The 19,327-nt window shown below is 57.9% G+C and overlaps 1 protein-coding gene across 1 annotated transcript in view; it reads left to right on the top strand.

Annotated features, from left to right (window-relative positions):
* Window positions 1–4,829, top strand: part of LOC132387005 (electron transfer flavoprotein subunit beta-like) — a 39,599-nt gene extending 34,770 nt beyond the window's left edge. The window contains exons 2-3 of the mRNA XM_059959360.1: window positions 2,501–2,563; window positions 4,464–4,829. Of these exons, the coding sequence (XP_059815343.1) occupies window positions 2,501–2,563; window positions 4,464–4,814 (414 nt within the window). The 3' untranslated portion in view covers window positions 4,815–4,829. The remainder of the gene's footprint in view (window positions 1–2,500; window positions 2,564–4,463) is intronic.
* The last annotated feature ends 14,498 nt before the right edge of the window (window positions 4,830–19,327 follow it).

The raw sequence follows: 19,327 nt of genomic DNA, 5'->3' as shown, positions 1-19,327 counted from the left end.
GCCTGCATTGTTCATGCAGTATGTACTAAGACTGGGCCACAGCCCCAGACTCAGAGTCAAAGACCCAGTTGCTGTGGCTCCCCCCACCCCCGCCCCCGATAGGTTTTCTCCCTCAACAATAAACAAATTGGTATCAGTATTTTTGCGGTGAACGGCCATGAGGGTACTCTGCACTGGTTGTCCATTTTGCTTCCTTCTCCTCACAGTCACCCAGTTACCTGCCTCCCGCAGGCTCGAGGTGACTGTCAGTCACTTCTTCGTTCTCCCATATGAGCTGAAGGTCATGGAGCTGCAGTTGCAGTTCCTTAATACCTTCTCTGAGGAGCTGCAGCCCAGTGCACCTGGTGCAAATGTGGTGGGCTGTGAGGCTGGAGGTCTGTCTCCCTGAATTCCCACATCTCACACACAGAACAAAACGCAGCCCCCGGAGCCATTCTCGAGCCAGACTTTGGAATTCATTTGCTACGTCATCTGTATGGCCTCTCCGTGGAACTTACGGTTTTTCTTCGGGTGTGCTGGATTCCAAAACATACTCATGGTTTGAAGGTTAATTGGTCACCGTAAATTGTCCCATACTGACTCTGGGGTTAAATTAGGGGTTGCTTGGTGCAACAGCCCCCATTCCCCCATGTGTCTTGATAAATCAATCAATCTTCTTTCACTCTCCCATCAAATGGTCCATGAACGCTGCCTCACTATTCCTTGTTCTACTGTCTTACACTCCCTACCTTTGGATTGATTTGTGGTTGATTGTAACTTAGTGATTTTATATACAGCAATGTGCCGCTGCAGGGCAACAGCATGCCGCTGATTTCTGATCTCATCTCATGTTTAAACAGCGACCTCTAATCCTTAAGGATTAACCCATCGGTGCACCCCCTGAAGCCCAGTTTGACCCTGGCTTCCAGTGCTGTCTGCATGTTCTCCCTGTGACCCCATGGGTTCCCCACCACCATCCCCGGAACTCCCAGTAATTCTATGTCTTTGCTGTGCAGAATTGCAAATTTTGTGACATCTAAATTAGTGATAATGAACCTGATTCTGCTTCTAAAATCCATCCCCAACATCCCCCAATGTCCCGAATCGATTTCCCGTTAAGGTGCCCCAACCGGCAGGACACCCCAGGTGTAATGCAGGGCTCGGGAGGTCACCCTTCTCTGGTCTTGCAGGTTGAGTTGGTGGTGAAGAAGGCAAGTACAATGTTAGTATTCATTCCTAGAGGACTAGAATATTAAAGCGAGGATGTGACGCTGAGGCTTTATGAAGCACTGGCGAGACCTCACTTGGAGTATTTTGAGCTGTTTTGGATCCCTTATCCAAAAAAGGGATGTGCTGGCTTTGAGAGGATTCAGAGGGGGTTCGGAGAATGATTCAGAGGAGTTTAAAAGAACGAGGAGGGATTTAAAGGACTAGATAGGGAGAATGTTTCCTATGGTGGGTGAGTCTTGACCAGGTGGCACAAACTGAGAATACAAGCACATAAGAGGAGGAATTTCTTTCTTAGACAGAGGGTGGTGAATCTGTGGAATTTATTGCCACAGACGGCTATGGAGGCCAAGTCATTGGAGATATTTAAAGCAGAGGTTGATAGGTTATCGACTAGTCAGGGTTTCAAAGGTTAGAGATAGAAGACAGAAAAGTGGTTGAAAAGGATAATAAATCAGCCATGATGGAATAGTGGAGCAGGCTTGATGAGGCTTGTGCCTTACTGTCTCCGAGGGCTGAACCAGCTGTCCGAGGCTGGGCTGTAAGAGAAATGAGCTGAAGAAGATTGATGGTTGATGTAGCCAGATGTGGGGAGGTGAAATCTGGAGATGCAGCCATTCTGCATGATCGCCAGTGAGTGTCAGGAACTTTTCTCCATTTCCAACTCCTGATCCGTGATACAAGAACAAATGCTTCCCTAAAGGCCATAAACCCTGGAGATTCTGCAGGTGCTGGAAGTCCAGAGCAAAACACACAAAACTCAGCAGGCCAGCAGGCATCTAAAGAAATGAACAAACAGGACTGGAAAGGGAGGGGGCAGAAGCCAGCATAAGATGGATGGGGAGGGGTACAAACTGGCAGGAGATGGTGAGACCAGGTGGGGGTGGAATCGATGTGAGAGGCTGGGAGGTGATAGGTGAAGGACAATTGAACATGGGAGAAATGGAGAGGAACCAGATGAAGATGATGGACAGGTGAGAAGAAAGGATGAGAGGGTAACCGGAATGGGGGATAGAAAAAGAGAGAAGAGGGAGGGGGACAGAAATCAGTACTTTCAGGCTGGAGGCTACCCAAGTGCGATATGAGCGGTTGCTTCTCCTGCCTGTCAGTAGAGGAGGCCAATGCATTTTCGGGGGGAAGCTTGACAGGGGGGCTCATGAAAGGGGGATCTCTGGGAGGGAGATATGGAACTAGGGAGTCCAATTTAAGGGTATGGGTATAGAAGAGTTCCTTGTGTTTGCAGGGGGAGGCTGCCCCCCCCATCACTTACCATTCCCTCTGCCTGCCCCAACAGGCAATCGATGATGATTGTAACCAGACTGGTCAGATGACAGCCGCTCTTCTTGATTGGCCACAGGTAGGGAGGAGGAAGGAAGGACATTCAGGGATAAGCACTGTGGGTGGGACGTTAAGAAGGGAGCACTGTGGGAAAGGCAATGAGGGCCCATGGGAGGGCCGGTGATAAGGAAGTGCCTTGGGTGGGGCGGTGAGCGGTGAGCACCATGGGAGTGAGCGGTTCAAAGTGAGCGCTGTGGGAGGGGTGGTGAGGAGGGAGTGCGAGGGAGGGGTGGTGAGGAGGGAGCGCTGTGGGAGGGGTGGTGAGGAGGGAGGACCGGTGATGAGGGAGTGCCGTGGGAGGGGTGGTGAGGAGGGAGGACCGGTGATGAGGGAGTGCTGTGGGAGGGGTGGTGAGGAGGGAGGACCGGTGATGAGGGAGCGCTGTGGGAGGGGTGGTGAGGAGGGAGGACCGGTGATGAGGGAGCGCTGTGGGAGGGGTGGTGAGGAGGGAGGACCGGTGATGAGGGAGTGCTGTGGGAGGGGTGGTGAGGAGGGAGGGGTGGTGAGGAGGGAGCGCTGTGGGAGGGGAGGTGAGGAGGGAGGACCGGTGATGAGGGAGCGCTGTGAGAGGGGTGGTGAGGAGGGAGGACCGGTGATGAGTGAGCGCTGTGGGAGGGGTGGTGAGGAGGGAGGACCGGTGATGAGGGAGCGCTGTGAGAGGGGTGGTGAGGAGGGAGCGCTGTGGGAGGGGTGGTGAGGAGGGAGCGCGAGGGAGGGGTGGTGAGGAGGGAGGACCGGTGATGAGGGAGCGCTGTGGGAGGGGTGGTGAGGAGGGAGTGCGAGGGAGGGGTGGTGAGGAGGGAGTGCGAGGGAGGGGTGGTGAGGAGGGAGCGCTGTGGGAGGGGTGGTGAGGAGGGAGTGCGAGGGAGGGGTGGTGAGGAGGGAGAGCCATGGGAGGGGTGGTGAGGAGGGAGGACCGGTGATGAGGGAGCGCTGCGAGAGGGGTGGTGAGGAGGGAGGACCGGTGATGAGGGAGCGCCGTGGGAGGGGTGGTGAGGAGGGAGGACCGGTGATGAGGGAGCGCCGTGGGAGGGGTGGTGAGGAGGGAGGACCGGTGATGAGGGAGCGCTGTGGGAGGGGTGGTGAGGAGGGAGGACCGGTGATGAGTGAGCGCTGTGGGAGGGGTGGTGAGGAGGGAGGACCGGTGATGAGGGAGCGCTGTGGGAGGGGTGGTGAGGAGGGAGGACCGGTGATGAGGGAGTGCCGTGGGAGGGGTGGTGAGGAAGGAGTGCGAGGGAGGGGTGGTGAGGAGGGAGTGCGAGGGAGGGGTGGTGAGGAGGGATGACCAGTGATGAGGGAGCGCCGTGGGAGGGGTGGTGAGGAGGGAGGACCGGTGATGAGGGAGCGCTGTGGGAGGGGTGGTGAGGAGGGAGGACCGGTGATGAGGGAGCGCTGTGGGAGGGGTGGTGAGGAGGGAGTGCGAGGGAGGGGTGGTGAGGAGGGATGACCAGTGATGAGGGAGCGCCGTGGGAGGGGTGGTGAGGAGGGAGGACCGGTGATGAGGGAGCGCTGTGAGAGGGGTGGTGAGGAGGGAGTGCGAGGGAGGGGTGGTGAGGAGGGAGGACCGGTGATGAGGGAGCGCTGCGAGAGGGGTGGTGAGGAGGGAGGACCGGTGATGAGGGAGCGCCGTGGGAGGGGTGGTGAGGAGGGAGGACCGGTGATGAGGGAGCGCCGTGGGAGGGGTGGTGAGGAGGGAGGACCGGTGATGAGGGATTGACGAATGAGGGGTGGTGAGGAGGGAGGACCGGTGATGAGGGAGCGCCATGGGAGGGGTGGTGAGGAGGGAGGACCAGTGATGAGGGAGCGCTGTGGGAGGGGTGGTGAGGAGGGAGGACCGGTGATGAGGGAGCGCTGCGAGAGGGGTGGTGATGAGGGAGTGCGAGGGAGAGGCACAGACTGACTGTCTTTCTACCCGACAGGGCACATTTGCATCGGAGGTGAAGGTGGAGGATGGGCAACTGGAGGTGGTGAGGGAGGTGGATGGGGGACTGGAGACAGTATCCCTGCGGCTCCCTGCCGTGCTCACCTCAGACCTCCGACTCAACGAGCCGAGATACGCCACACTGCCCAACATCATGGTGAGCCCCTCTCTTTCACCCTGCGTCCCTCACTCTCAGCCACTCTTCATCACTCCCTCCTCCCTCACTGTCTCACCGGTCTCTCCCTACTCTGTCTCAGCAAGCCGAGACTACAACAGCATGCTGATCCTTTCCATGGCTCGTCATCGAGAACACTGTAGTAAATGTAAATACACAGGACTGACTGTGTAGATCGATCGATTGCATGTCCATAAACTGACAGGACTGTCTGAACACAAGGGAACCGACAGGAAGTGGTAAAGTGCTGCTGGCTGATGGTGTGGGATGTGGAGGGTGTGAGTGGAGGTGTGGGATGTGGAGGGGTGGGTTAGTGATGGTGTGGGATGTGGAGGGTGGGTTAGTGATGGTGTGGGATGTGGAGGGGTGGGTCACTGATGGTGTGGGATGTGGAGGGTGGGTTAGTGATGCTGTGGGATGTGGAGGGGTGGGTTAGTAGTGGTGTGGGATGTGGAGGGGTGGGTTAGTGGAGGTGTGGGATGGGGAGGGGTGGGTTGGTGGTGGTGTGGGATGTGGAGGGGTGGGTTAGTGGTGGTGTGGGATGTGGAGGGTGGGTTAGTGATGGTGTGGGATGTGGAGGGTGGGTTAGCGATGGTGTGGGATGTGGAGGGGTGGGTCACTGATGGTGTGGGATGTGGAGGGTGGGTTAGCGATGGTGTGGGATGTGGAGGGGTGGGTCACTGATGGTGTGGGATGTGGAGGGGTGGGTTAGTAGTGGTGTGGGATGTGGAGGGGTGGGTTAGTGGTGGTGTGGGATGTGGAGGGTGGGTTAGTGATGGTGTGGGATGTGGAGGGTGGGTTAGTGGTGGTGGGGGATGTGGAGGGTGGATTAGTGATGGTGTGGGATGTGGAGGGTGGGTTAGTGGTGGTGGGGGATGTGGAGGGTGGGTTAGTGATGGTGTGGGATGTGGAGGGTGGGTTAGTGATGGTGTGGGATGTGGAGGGGTGGGTTAGTGGTGGTGTGGGATGTGGAGGGTGGGTTAGTGATGCTGTGGGATGTGGAGGGGTGGGTTAGTGATGGTGTGGGATGTGGAGGGGTGGGTTAGTGGTGGTGTGGGATGTGGAGGGTGGGTTAGTGATGGAGTGGGATGTGGAGGGTGGGTTAGTGATGGTGTGGGATGTGGAGGGGTGGGTTAGTGGTGGTGTGGGATGTGGAGGGTGGGTTAGTGATGCTGTGGGATGTGGAGGGGTGGGTCAGTGATGGTGTGGGATGTGGAGGGGTGGGTTAGTGATGGTGTGGGATGTGGAGGGGTGGGTTAATGATGGTGTGGGATGTGGAGGGGTGGGTTAGTGATGGTGTGGGATGTGGAGGGATGGGTTAGTGATGGTGTGGGATGTGGAGGGGTGGGTTAGTGATGGTGTGGGATGTGGAGGGGTGGGTTAGTGATGGTGTGGGATGTGGAGGGGTGGGTTAGTGATGGTGTGGGATGTGGAGGGGTGGGTTAGTGATGGTGTGGGATGTGGAGGGGTGGGTTAGTGATGGTGTGGGATGTGGAGGGGTGGGTTAGTGATGGTGTGGGATGTGGTGGGGTGGGTTAGTGGTGGTGTGGGATGTGGAGGGTGGGTTAGTGATGGTGTGGGGTGTGGAGGGGTGGGTTAGTGGTGGTGTGGAATGTGGAGGGGTGGGTTAGTGGTGGTGTGGGGTGTGGAGGGGTGGGTTAGTGATGATGTGATGTGGAGGGGTGGGTTAGTGATGATGTGATGTGGAGGGGTGGGTTAGTGATGATGTGAGATGTGGTGGGGTGGGTTAGTGGTGGTGTGGGATGTGGAGGGTGGGTTAGTGATGATGTGAGATGTGGAGGGGTGGGTTAGTGATGATGTGAGATGTGGTGGGGTGGGTTAGTGGTGGTGTGGGATGTGGAGGGGTGGGTTAGTGGTGGTGTGGGATGTGGAGGGTGGGTTAGTGATGATGTGGGATGTGGAGGGGTGGGTCAGTCGTGGTGTGGGGTGTGGAGGGGTGGGTTAGTGGTGATGTGGGGGGGGATGAGTCAGTGGGTGGAGGTGTTGATCAGCCTTACTGCTTGGGGAAGGGAACATTTGAGTCTGGTGGTCTGGAGAGGGCACTGCATCAAGCACACCTCCATTTTACATCAAAACATGCAGTAAAATGTGTCATTTGCAGTAACAGCCAACACACCTGAACGTACGCGATGGGAGACCCAGAACCGTTGCCACACATGTCTGCACCCAGATAGCAAGCCCGTTGTGACCAGTAAAATGACACACAGTGAAAACATGCTTCGTTCCTCCCTCACACCCATCCGCACAACGAAATCTAAACTGACATTCCATGTGGAGTCACTCCCTCCCTCTCATTTCACCTCCCTCCATCACACCCCTCTCTCTCACCCTCCCTGTCTGTCTCTTCACCCACGCCTATCTCGCACAATCCTTGCCTTACCCCAATCCATTCTTAACACCCGTTACCCTCCCTCTCTGCCTCACTCCGCTCTGAACCCCGACACACCTCACTCCATCCATCACTCCCCGTCACCCTCCCTCGCTCTCTCCCGCAATGAACCCCTGCCTAACCCACTCATCCTCACTCACACACTCCCTCTCTGTCTCCCTCACCTCTAAACGCTGACAAACCCCACTCCGTCCATCACTCCCCATCACCCTCCCTCTGTCTCCTCCCACACTAAACCCCTGTCTGACCCAGTCATCCCCACTCTCACCCTCCATCTCTCTCCTCCCACACTAAACCCCTGTCTGACCCACTGATCCCCACTCCCTCTGTCTCCTCCCACACTAAACCCCTGTCTGACCCACTCATCCCCACTCTCACCCTCCCTCTGTCTCCTCCCACACTAAACCCCTGTCTGACCCACTCATCCCCACTCTCACCCTCCCTCTGTCTCCTCCCACACTAAACCCCTGTCTGACCCACACATCCCCACTCTCACCCTCCCTCTGTCTCCTCCCACAATAAACCCCTGTCTGACCCACACATCCCCACTCTCACCCTCCCTCTGTCTCCTCCCACACTAAACCCCTGTCAGACCCACTCATCCCCACTCTCACCCTCCCTCTGTCTCCTCCCACACTAAACCCCTGTCTGACCCACTCATCCCCACTCTCACACTCCCTCTGTCTCCTCCCACACTAAACCCCTGTCTGACCCACTCATCCCCACTCTCACCCTCCCTCTGTCTCCTCCCACACTAAACCCCTGTCTGACCCACTCCGTCCATCACTCTCACCCTCCCTCTGTCTCCTCCCACACTAAACCCCTGTCTGACCCACACATCCCCACTCTCACCCTCCCTCTGTCTCCTCCCACACTAAACCCCTGTCTGACCCACTCATCCCCACTCTCACCCTCCCTCTGTCTCCTCCCACACTAAACCCCTGTCTGACCCACACATCCCCACTCTCACCCTCCCTCTGTCTCCTCCCACACTAAACCCCTGTCTGACCCACTCCGTCCATCACTCTCACCCTCCCTCTGTCTCCTCCCACACTAAACCCCTGTCTGACCCACTCATCCCCACTCTCACCCTCCCTCTGTCTCCTCCCACACTAAACCCCTGTCTGACCCACTCATCCTCACTCTCACCCTCCCTCTGTCTCCTCCCACACTAAACCCCTGTCTGACCCACTCATCCACACTCTCACCCTCCCTCTGTCTCCTCCCACACTAAACCTCTGTCTGACCCACTCCGTCCATCACTCTCACCCTCCCTCTGTCTCCTCCCACACTAAACCCCTGTCTGACCCACTCATCACCACTCTCACCCTCCCTCTGTCTCCTCCCACACTAAACCCCTGTCAGACCCACTCATCCCCACTCTCACCCTCCCTCTGTCACCTCCCACACTAAACCCCTGTCTGACCCACTCATCCCCACTCTCACCCTCCCTCTGTCTCCTCCCACACTAAACCCCTGTCTGACCCACTCATCCCCACTCTCACCCTCCCTCTGTCTCCTCCCACACTAAACCCCTGTCTGACCCACTCCGTCCATCACTCTCACCCTCCCTCTGTCTCCTCCCACACTAAACCCCTGTCTGACCCACTCATCCCCACTCTCACCCTCCCTCTGTCTCCTCCCACACTGAACCCCTGTCTGACACACTCATCCTCACTCTCACCCTCCCTCTGTCTCCTCCCACACTAATACCCTGTCTGATCCACTCATCCTCACTCTCATCCTCCCTCTGTCTCCTCCCACACTAAACCCCTGTCTGACCCACTCATCCCCACTCTCACCCTCCCTCTGTCTCCTCCCACACTAAACCCCTGTCTGACCCACTCATCCCCACTCTCACCCTCCCTCTGTCTCCTCCCACACTAAACCCCTGTCTGACCCACACATCCCCACTCTCACCCTCCCTCTGTCTCCTCCCACAATAAACCCCTGTCTGACCCACACATCCCCACTCTCACCCTCCCTCTGTCTCCTCCCACACTAAACCCCTGTCAGACCCACTCATCCCCACTCTCACCCTCCCTCTGTCTCCTCCCACACTAAACCCCTGTCTGACCCACTCATCCCCACTCTCACCCTCCCTCTGTCTCCTCCCACACTAAACCCCTGTCTGACCCACTCATCCCCACTCTCACCCTCCCTCTGTCTCCTCCCACACTAAACCCCTGTCTGACCCACTCCGTCCATCACTCTCACCCTCCCTCTGTCTCCTCCCACACTAAACCCCTGTCTGACCCACTCATCCCCACTCTCACCCTCCCTCTGTCTCCTCCCACACTAAACCCCTGTCTGACCCACACATCCCCACTCTCACCCTCCCTCTGTCTCCTCCCACACTAAACCCCTGTCTGACCCACACATCCCCACTCTCACCCTCCCTCTGTCTCCTCCCACACTAAACCCCTGTCTGACCCACACATCCCCACTCTCACCCTCCCTCTGTCTCCTCCCACACTAAACCCCTGTCTGACCCATTCATCCCCACTCTCACCCTCCCTCTGTCTCCTCCCACACTAAACCCCTGTCTGACCCACTACGTCCATCACTCTCACCCTCCCTCTGTCTCCTCCCACACTAAACCCCTGTCTGACCCACTCCGTCCATCACTCTCACCCTCCCTCTGTCTCCTCCCACACTAAACCCCTGTCTGACACACTCATCCCCACTCTCACCCTCCCTCTGTCTCCTCCCACACTAAACCCCTGTCTGACCCACTCATCCCCACTCTAACCCTCCCTCTTTCTCCTCCCACACTAAACCGCTGTCTGACCCACTCATCCCCACTCTCACCCTCCCTCTGTCTCCTCCCACACTGAACCCCTGTCTGACCCACACATCCCCACTCTCACCCTCCCTCTGTCTCCTCCCACACTAAACCCCTGTCTGACCCACTCATCCTCACTCTCACCCTCCCTCTGTCTCCTCCCACACTAAACCCCTGTCTGATCCACTCATCCTCACTCTCATCCTCCCTCTGTCTCCTCCCACACTAAACCCCTGTCTGACCCACTCCGTCCATCACTCTCACCCTCCCTCTGTCTCCTCCCACACTAAACCCCTGTCTGATCCACTCATCCCCAGTCTCACCCTCCCTCTGTCTCCTCCCACACTAAACGCCTGTCTGACCCACTCCGTCAATCACTGTCACCCTCCATCTGTCTCCTCCCACACTAAACCCCTGTCTGACCCACTCATCCCCACTCTCACCCTCCCTCTGTCTCCTCCCACACTAAACCCCTGTCTGACCCACTCATCCTCACTCTCACCCTCCCTCTGTCTCCTCCCACACTAAACCCCTGTCTGACCCACTCATCCCCACTCTCACCCTCCCTCTGTCTCCTCCCACACTAAATCCCTGTCAGACCCACTCATCCCCACTCTCACCCTCCCTCTGTCTCCTCCCACACTAAACCCCTGTCTGACCCACTCATCCCCACTCTCACCCTCCCTCTGTCTCCTCCCACACTAAACCCCTGTCTGACCCACTCCGTCCATCACTCCCCGTCACCCTCCCTCTGTCTCCTCCCACACTAAACCCCTGTCTGACCCACTCCGTCCATCACTCTCACCCTCCCTCTGTCTCCTCCCACACTAAACCCCTGTCTGACCCACTCATCCCCACTCTCACCCTCCCTCTGTCTCCTCCCACACTGAACCCCTGTCTGACACACTCATCCTCACTCTCACCCTCCCTCTGTCTCCTCCCACACTAAACACCTGTCTGATCCACTCATCCTCACTCTCATCCTCCCTCTGTCTCCTCCCACACTAAACCCCTGTCTGACCCACTCCGTCCATCACTCTCACCCTCCCTCTGTCTCCTCCCACACTAAACCACTGTCAGACCCACTCCGTCCATCACTCTCACCCTCCCTCTGTCTCCTCCCACACTAAACCCCTGTCTGACCCACTCATCACCACTCTCACCCTCCCTCTGTCTCCTCCCACACTAAACCCCTGTCTGACCCACTCCGTCCATCACTCTCACCCTCCGTCTCCTCCCACACTAAACCCCTGTCTGACCCACTCATCCCCACTCTCACCCTCCCTCTGTCTCCTCCCACACTAAACCCCTGTCTGACCCACTCATCCCCACTCTCACCCTCCCTCTGTCTCCTCCCACACTAAACCCCTGTCTGACCCACTACGTCCATCACTCTCACCCTCCTTCTGTCTCCTCCCACACTAAACCCCTGTCTGACCCACTCCGTCCATCACTCTCACCCTCCCTCTGTCTCCTCCCACACTAAACCCCTGTCTGACACACTCATCCCCACTCTCACCCTCCCTCTGTCTCCTCCCACACTAAACCCCTGTCTGACCCACTCATCCCCACTCTCACCCTCCCTCTTTCTCCTCCCACACTAAACCCCTGTCTGACCCACTCATCCTCACTCTCACCCTCCCTCTGTCTCCTCCCACACTAAACCCCTGTCTGATCCACTCATCCTCACTCTCATCCTCCCTCTGTCTCCTCCCACACTAAACCCCTGTCTGACCCACTCATCCCCACTCTCACCCTCCCTCTGTCTCCTCCCACACTAAACCCCTGTCTGACCCACTCATCCCCACTCTCACCCTCCCTCTGTCTCCTCCCACAGTCTCCTCCCACACTAAACCCCTGTCTGACCCACTCCGTCCATCACTCTCACCCTCCCTCTGTCTCCTCCCACACTAAACCCCTGTCTGACCCACTCATCCCCACTCTCACCCTCCCTCTGTCTCCTCCCACACTAAATCCCTGTCAGACCCACTCATCCCCACTCTCACCCTCCCTCTGTCTCCTCCCACACTAAACCCCTGTCTGACCCACTCATCCCCACTCTCACCCTCCCTCTGTCTCCTCCCACACTAAACCCCTGTCTGACCCACTCCGTCCATCACTCCCCGTCACCCTCCCTCTGTCTCCTCCCACACTAAACCCCTGTCTGACCCACTCCGTCCATCACTCTCACCCTCCCTCTGTCTCCTCCCACACTAAACCCCTGTCTGACCCACTCATCCCCACTCTCACCCTCCCTCTGTCTCCTCCCACACTGAACCCCTGTCTGACACACTCATCCTCACTCTCACCCTCCCTCTGTCTCCTCCCACACTAAACCCCTGTCTGATCCACTCATCCTCACTCTCATCCTCCCTCTGTCTCCTCCCACACTAAACCCCTGTCTGACCCACTCCGTCCATCACTCTCACCCTCCCTCTGTCTCCTCCCACACTAAACCCCTGTCTGATCCACTCATCCCCACTCTCACCCTCCCTCTGTCTCCTCCCACACTAAACCCCTGTCTGACACACTCATCCCCACTCTCACCCTCCCTCTGTCTCCTCCCACACAAAACCCCTATCTGACCCACTCATCCCCACTCTCACCCTCCCTCTGTCTCCTCCCACACTAAACCCCTGTCTGACCCACTCATCCCCACTCTCACCCTCCCTCTGTCTCCTCCCACACTAAAACCCTGTCTGACCCACTCATCCTCACTCTCACCCTCCCTCTGTCTCCTCCCACACTAAACCCCTGTCTGACCCACTCATCCTCACTCTCACCCTCCCTCTGTCTCCTCCCACACTAAACCCCTGTCTGACCCACTCCGTCCATCACTCTCACCCTCCCTCTGTCTCCTCCCACACTAAACCCCTGTCTGACCCACTCATCCCCACTCTCACCCTCCCTCTATCTCCTCCCACACTAAACCCCTGTCTGACCCACTCATCCCCACTCTCACCCTCCCTCTGTCTCCTCCCACACTAAACCCCTGTCTGACCCACTCATCCCCACTCTCACCCTCCCTCTGTCTCCTCCCACACTAAACCCCTGTCTGACCCACTCATCCTCACTCTCACCCTCCCTCTGTCTCCTCCCACACTAAACCCCTGTCTGACCCACTCCGTCCATCACTCTCACCCTCCCTCTTTCTCCTCCCACACTAAACCCCTGTCTGACCCACTCATCCCCACTCTCACCCACCCTCTGTCTCCTCCCACACTAAACCCCTGTCTGACCCACTCATCCTCACTCTCACCCTCCCTCTGTCTCCTCCCACACTAAACCTCTGTCTGACCCACTCCGTCCATCACTCTCACCCTCCCTCTGTCTCCTCCCACACTAAACCACTGTCAGACCCACTCCGTCCATCACTCTCACCCTCCCTCTGTCTCCTCCCACACTAAACCCCTGTCTGACCCACTCATCACCACTCTCACCCTCCCTCTGTCTCCTCCCACACTAAACCCCTGTCTGACCCACTCCGTCCATCACTCTCACCCTCCGTCTCCTCCCACACTAAACCCCTGTCTGACCCACTCATCCCCACTCTCACCCTCCCTCTGTCTCCTCCCACACTAAACCCCTGTCTGACCCACTCATCCCCACTCTCACCCTCCCTCTGTCTCCTCCCACAGTCTCCTCCCACACTAAACCCCTGTCTGACCCACTCCGTCCATCACTCTCACCCTCCCTCTGTCTCCTCCCACACTAAACCCCTGTCTGACCCACTCATCCCCACTCTCACCCTCCCTCTGTCTCCTCCCACACTAAACCCCTGTCTGACCCACTCATCCTCACTCTCACCCTCCCTCTGTCTCCTCCCACACTAAACCCCTGTCTGACCCACTCATCCCCACTCTCACCCTCCCTCTGTCTCCTCCCACACTAAACCCCTGTCTGACCCACTCATCCCCACTCTCACCCTCCCTCAGTCTCCTCCCACACTAATCCCCTGTCTGACCCACTCATCCCAACTCTCACCCTCCCTCTGTCTCCTCCCACACTAAACCCCTGTCTGACCCACTCCGTCCATCACTCTCACCCTCCCTCTGTCTCCTCCCACACTAAACCCCTGTCTGACCCACTCATCACCACTCTCACCCTCCCTCTGTCTCCTCCCACACTAAACCTCTGTCTGACCCACTCCGTCCATCACTCTCACCCTCCCTCTGTCTCCTCCCACACTAAACCCCTGTCTGACCCACTCATCACCACTCTCACCCTCCCTCTGTCTCCTCCCACACTAAACCCCTGTCTGACCCACTCCGTCCATCACTCTCACCCTCTGTCTCCTCCCACACTAAACCCCTGTCTGACCCACTCATCCCCACTCTCACCCTCCCTCTGTCTCCTCCCACACTAAACCCCTGTCTGACCCACTCATCCCCACTCTCACCCTCCCTCTGTCTCCTCCCACACTAAACCCCTGTCTGACCCACACATCCCCACTCTCACCCTCCCTCTGTCTCCTCCCACACTAAACCCCTGTCTGACCCACTCCGTCCATCACTCTCACCCTCCCTCTGTCTCCTCCCACACTAAACCCCTGTCTGACCCACTCATCCCCACTCTCACCCTCCCTCTGTCTCCTCCCACACTAAACCCCTGTCTGACCCACTCATCCTCACTCTCACCCTCCCTCTGTCTCCTCCCACACTAAACCCCTGTCTGACCCACTCATCCACACTCTCACCCTCCCTCTGTCTCCTCCCACACTAAACCTCTGTCTGACCCACTCCGTCCATCACTCTCACCCTCCCTCTGTCTCCTCCCACACTAAACCCCTGTCTGACCCACTCATCACCACTCTCACCCTCCCTCTGTCTCCTCCCACACTAAACCCCTGTCAGACCCACTCATCCCCACTCTCACCCTCCCTCTGTCTCCTCCCACACTAAACCCCTGTCTGACCCACTCATCCCCACTCTCACCCTCCCTCTGTCTCCTCCCACACTAAACCCCTGTCTGACCCACTCATCCCCACTCTCACCCTCCCTCTGTCTCCTCCCACACTAAACCCCTGTCTGACCCACTCCGTCCATCACTCTCACCCTCCCTCTGTCTCCTCCCACACTAAACCCCTGTCTGACCCACTCATCCCCACTCTCACCCTCCCTCTGTCTCCTCCCACACTGAACCCCTGTCTGACACACTCATCCTCACTCTCACCCTCCCTCTGTCTCCTCCCACACTAATACCCTGTCTGATCCACTCATCCTCACTCTCATCCTCCCTCTGTCTCCTCCCACACTAAACCCCTGTCTGACCCACTCCGTCCATCACTCTCACCCTCCCTCTGTCTCCTCCCACACTAAACCCCTGTCTGACCCACTCATCCTCACTCTCACCCTCCCTCTGTCTCCTCCCACACTAAACCCCTGTCTGACCCACTCCGTCCATCACTCTCACCCTCCCTCTGTCTCCTCCCACACTAAACCCCTGTCTGACCCACTCATCCCCACTCTCACCCTCCCTCTGTCTCCTCCCACACTAAACCCCTGTCTGACCCACTCATCCCCACTCTCACCCTCCCTCTGTCTCCTCCCACACTAAACCCCTGTCTGACCCACTCATCCCCACTCTCACCCTCCCTCTGTCTCCTCCCACACTAAACCCCTGTCTGAACCACTCATCCTCACTCTCACCCTCCCTCTGTCTCCTCCCACACTAAACCCCTGTCTGACCCACTCCGTCCATCACTCTCACCCTCCCTCTTTCTCCTCCCACACTAAACCCCTGTCTGACCCACTCATCCCCACTCTCACCCACCCTCTGTCTCCTCCCACACTAAACCCCTGTCTGACCCACTCATCCTCACTCTCACCCTCCCTCTGTCTCCTCCAACACTAAACCTCTGTCTGACCCACTCCGTCCATCACTCTCACCCTCCCTCTGTCTCCTCCCACACTAAACCACTGTCAGACCCACTCCGTCCATCACTCTCACCCTCCCTCTGTCTCCTCCCACACTAAACCCCTGTCTGACCCACTCATCACCACTCTCACCCTCCCTCTGTCTCCTCCCACACTAAACCCCTGTCTGACCCACTCCGTCCATCACTCTCACCCTCCGTCTCCTCCCACACTAAACCCCTGTCTGACCCACTCATCCCCACTCTCACCCTCCCTCTGTCTCCTCCCACACTAAACCCCTGTCTGACCCACTCATCCCCACTCTCACCCTCCCTCTGTCTCCTCCCACACTAAACCCCTGTCTGACCCACTCATCCTCACTCTCACCCTCCCTCTGTCTCCTCCCACACTAAACCCCTGTCTGACCCACTCATCCCCACTCTCACCCTCCCTCTGTCTCCTCCCACACTAAACCCCTGTCTGACCCACTCATCCCCACTCTCACCCTCCCTCAGTCTCCTCCCACACTAAACCCCTGTCTGACCCACTCATCCCAACTCTCACCCTCCCTCTGTCTCCTCCCACACTAAACCCCTGTCTGACCCACTCCGTCCATCACTCTCACCCTCCCTCTGTCTCCTCCCACACTAAACCCCTGTCTGACCCACTCATCACCACTCTCACCCTCCCTCTGTCTCCTCCCACACTAAACCTCTGTCTGACCCACTCCGTCCATCACTCTCACCCTCCCTCTGTCTCCTCCCACACTAAACCCCTGTCTGACCCACTCATCACCACTCTCACCCTCCCTCTGTCTCCTCCCACACTAAACCCCTGTCTGACCCACTCCGTCCATCACTCTCACCCTCTGTCTCCTCCCACACTAAACCCCTGTCTGACCCACTCATCCCCACTCTCACCCTCCCTCTGTCTCCTCCCACACTAAACCCCTGTCTGACCCACTCATCCCCACTCTCACCCTCCCTCTGTCTCCTCCCACACTAAACCCCTGTCTGACCCACACATCCCCACTCTCACCCTCCCTCTGTCTCCTCCCACACTAAACCCCTGTCTGACCCACTCCGTCCATCACTCTCACCCTCCCTCTGTCTCCTCCCACACTAAACCCCTGTCTGACCCACTCATCCCCACTCTCACCCTCCCTCTGTCTCCTCCCACACTAAACCCCTGTCTGACCCACTCATCCTCACTCTCACCCTCCCTCTGTCTCCTCCCACACTAAACCCCTGTCTGACCCACTCATCCACACTCTCACCCTCCCTCTGTCTCCTCCCACACTAAACCCCTGTCTGACCCACTCATCCCCACTCTCACCCTCCCTCTGTCTCCTCCCACACTAAACCCCTGTCTGACCCACTCATCCCCACTCTCACCCTCCCTCTGTCTCCTCCCACACTAAACCCCTGAATGACCCACTCATCCCCACTCTCACCCTCCCTCTGTCTCCTCCCACACTAAACCCCTGTCTGACCCACTCATCCCCACTCTCACCCTCCCTCTGTCTCCTCCCACACTAAACCCCTGTCTGACCCACTCATCCCCACTCTCACCCTCCCTCTGTCTCCTCCCACACTAAACCCCTGTCTGACCCACTCCGTCCATCACTCTCACCCTCCCTCTGTCTCCTCCCACACTAAACCCCTGTCTGACCCACTCATCACCACTCTCACCCTCCCTCTGTCTCCTCCCACACTAAACCTCTGTCTGACCCACTCCGTCCATCACTCTCACCCTCCCTCTGTCTCCTCCCACACTAAACCCCTGTCTGACCCACTCATCACCACTCTCACCCTCCCTCTGTCTCCTCCCACACTAAACCCCTGTCAGACCCACTCATCCCCACTCTCACCCTCCCTCTGTCTCCTCCCACACTAAACCCCTGTCTGACCCACTCATCCCCACTCTCACCCTCCCTCTGTCTCCTCCCACACTAAACCCCTGTCTGACCCACTCATCCCCACTCTCACCCTCCCTCTGTCTCCTCCCACACTAAACCCCTGTCTGACCCACTCATCCTCACTCTCACCCTCCCTCTGTCTCCTCCCACACTAAACCCCTGTCTGACCCACTCATCCCCACTCTCACCCTCCCTCTGTCTCCTCCCACACTAAACCCCTGTCAGACCCACTCATCCCCACTCTCACCCTCCCTCTGTCTCCTCCCACACTGAACCCCTGTCTGACCCACTCATCCCCACTCTCACCCTCCCTCTGTCTCCTCCCACACTAAACCCCTGTCTGACCCACTCATCCCCACTCTCACCCTCCCTCTGTCTCCTCCCACACTAAATCACTGTCAGACCCACTCATCCCCACTCTCACCCTCCCTCTGTCTCCTCCCACACTAAACCCCTGTCAGACCCACTCATCCCCACTCTCACCCTCCCTCTGTCTCCTCCCACACTGAACCCCTGTCTGACCCACTCATCCCCACTCTCACCCTCCCTATGTCTCCTCCCACACTAAACCCCCGTCTGACCCACTCCGTCCATCACTCTCACCGTCCCTCTGTCTCCTCCCACACTAAACCCCTGTCTGACCCACTCATCCCCACTCACCCTCCCTCTGTCTCCTCCCACACTAAACCTCTGTCTGACCCACTCCGTCCATCACTCTCACCCTCCCTCTGTCTCCTCCCACACTAAACCCCTGTCTGACCCACTCATCACCACTCTCACCCTCCCTCTGTCTCCTCCCACACTAAACCCCTGTCTGACCCACTCCGTCCATCACTCTCACCCTCTGTCTCCTCCCACACTAAACCCCTGTCTGACCCACTCATCCCCACTCTCACCCTCCCTCTGTCTCCTCCCACACTAAACCCCTGTCTGACCCACTCATCCCCACTCTCACCCTCCCTCTGTCTCCTCCCACACTAAACCCCTGTCTGACCCACACATCCCCACTCTCACCCTCCCTCTGTCTCCTCCCACACTAAACCCCTGTCTGACCCACTCCGTCCATCACTCTCACCCTCCCTCTGTCTCCTCCCACACTAAACCCCTGTCTGACCCACTCATCCCCACTCTCACCCTCCCTCTGTCTCCTCCCACACTAAACCCCTGTCTGACCCACTCATCCTCACTCTCACCCTCCCTCTGTCTCCTCCCACACTAAACCCCTGTCTGACCCACTCATCCACACTCTCACCCTCCCTCTGTCTCCTCCCACACTAAACCCCTGTCTGACCCACTCATCCCCACTCTCACCCTCCCTCTGTCTCCTCCCACACTAAACCCCTGTCTGACCCACTCATCCCAACTCTCACCCTCCCTCTGTCTCCTCCCACACTAAACCCCTGTCTGACCCACTCATCCCCACTCTCACCCTCCCTCTGTCTCCTCCCACACTAAACCCCTGTCTGACCCACTCATCCCCACTCTCACCCTCCCTCAGTCTCCTCCCACACTAAACCCCTGTCTGACCCACTCATCCCAACTCTCACCCTCCCTCTGTCTCCTCCCACACTAAACCCCTGTCTGACCCACTCCGTCCATCACTCTCACCCTCCCTCTGTCTCCTCCCACACTAAACCCCTGTCTGACCCACTCATCACCACTCTCACCCTCCCTCTGTCTCCTCCCACACTAAACCTCTGTCTGACCCACTCCGTCCAT

The sequence above is a fragment of the Hypanus sabinus genome, unplaced genomic scaffold, assembly GCF_030144855.1.
Source record: "Hypanus sabinus isolate sHypSab1 unplaced genomic scaffold, sHypSab1.hap1 scaffold_1472, whole genome shotgun sequence".
In the NCBI taxonomy this organism is placed as follows: domain Eukaryota; kingdom Metazoa; phylum Chordata; class Chondrichthyes; order Myliobatiformes; family Dasyatidae; genus Hypanus; species Hypanus sabinus.
Note: the sequence above shows the minus strand (reverse complement) of the source record. Positions and strands in the feature narration are given on the sequence as shown.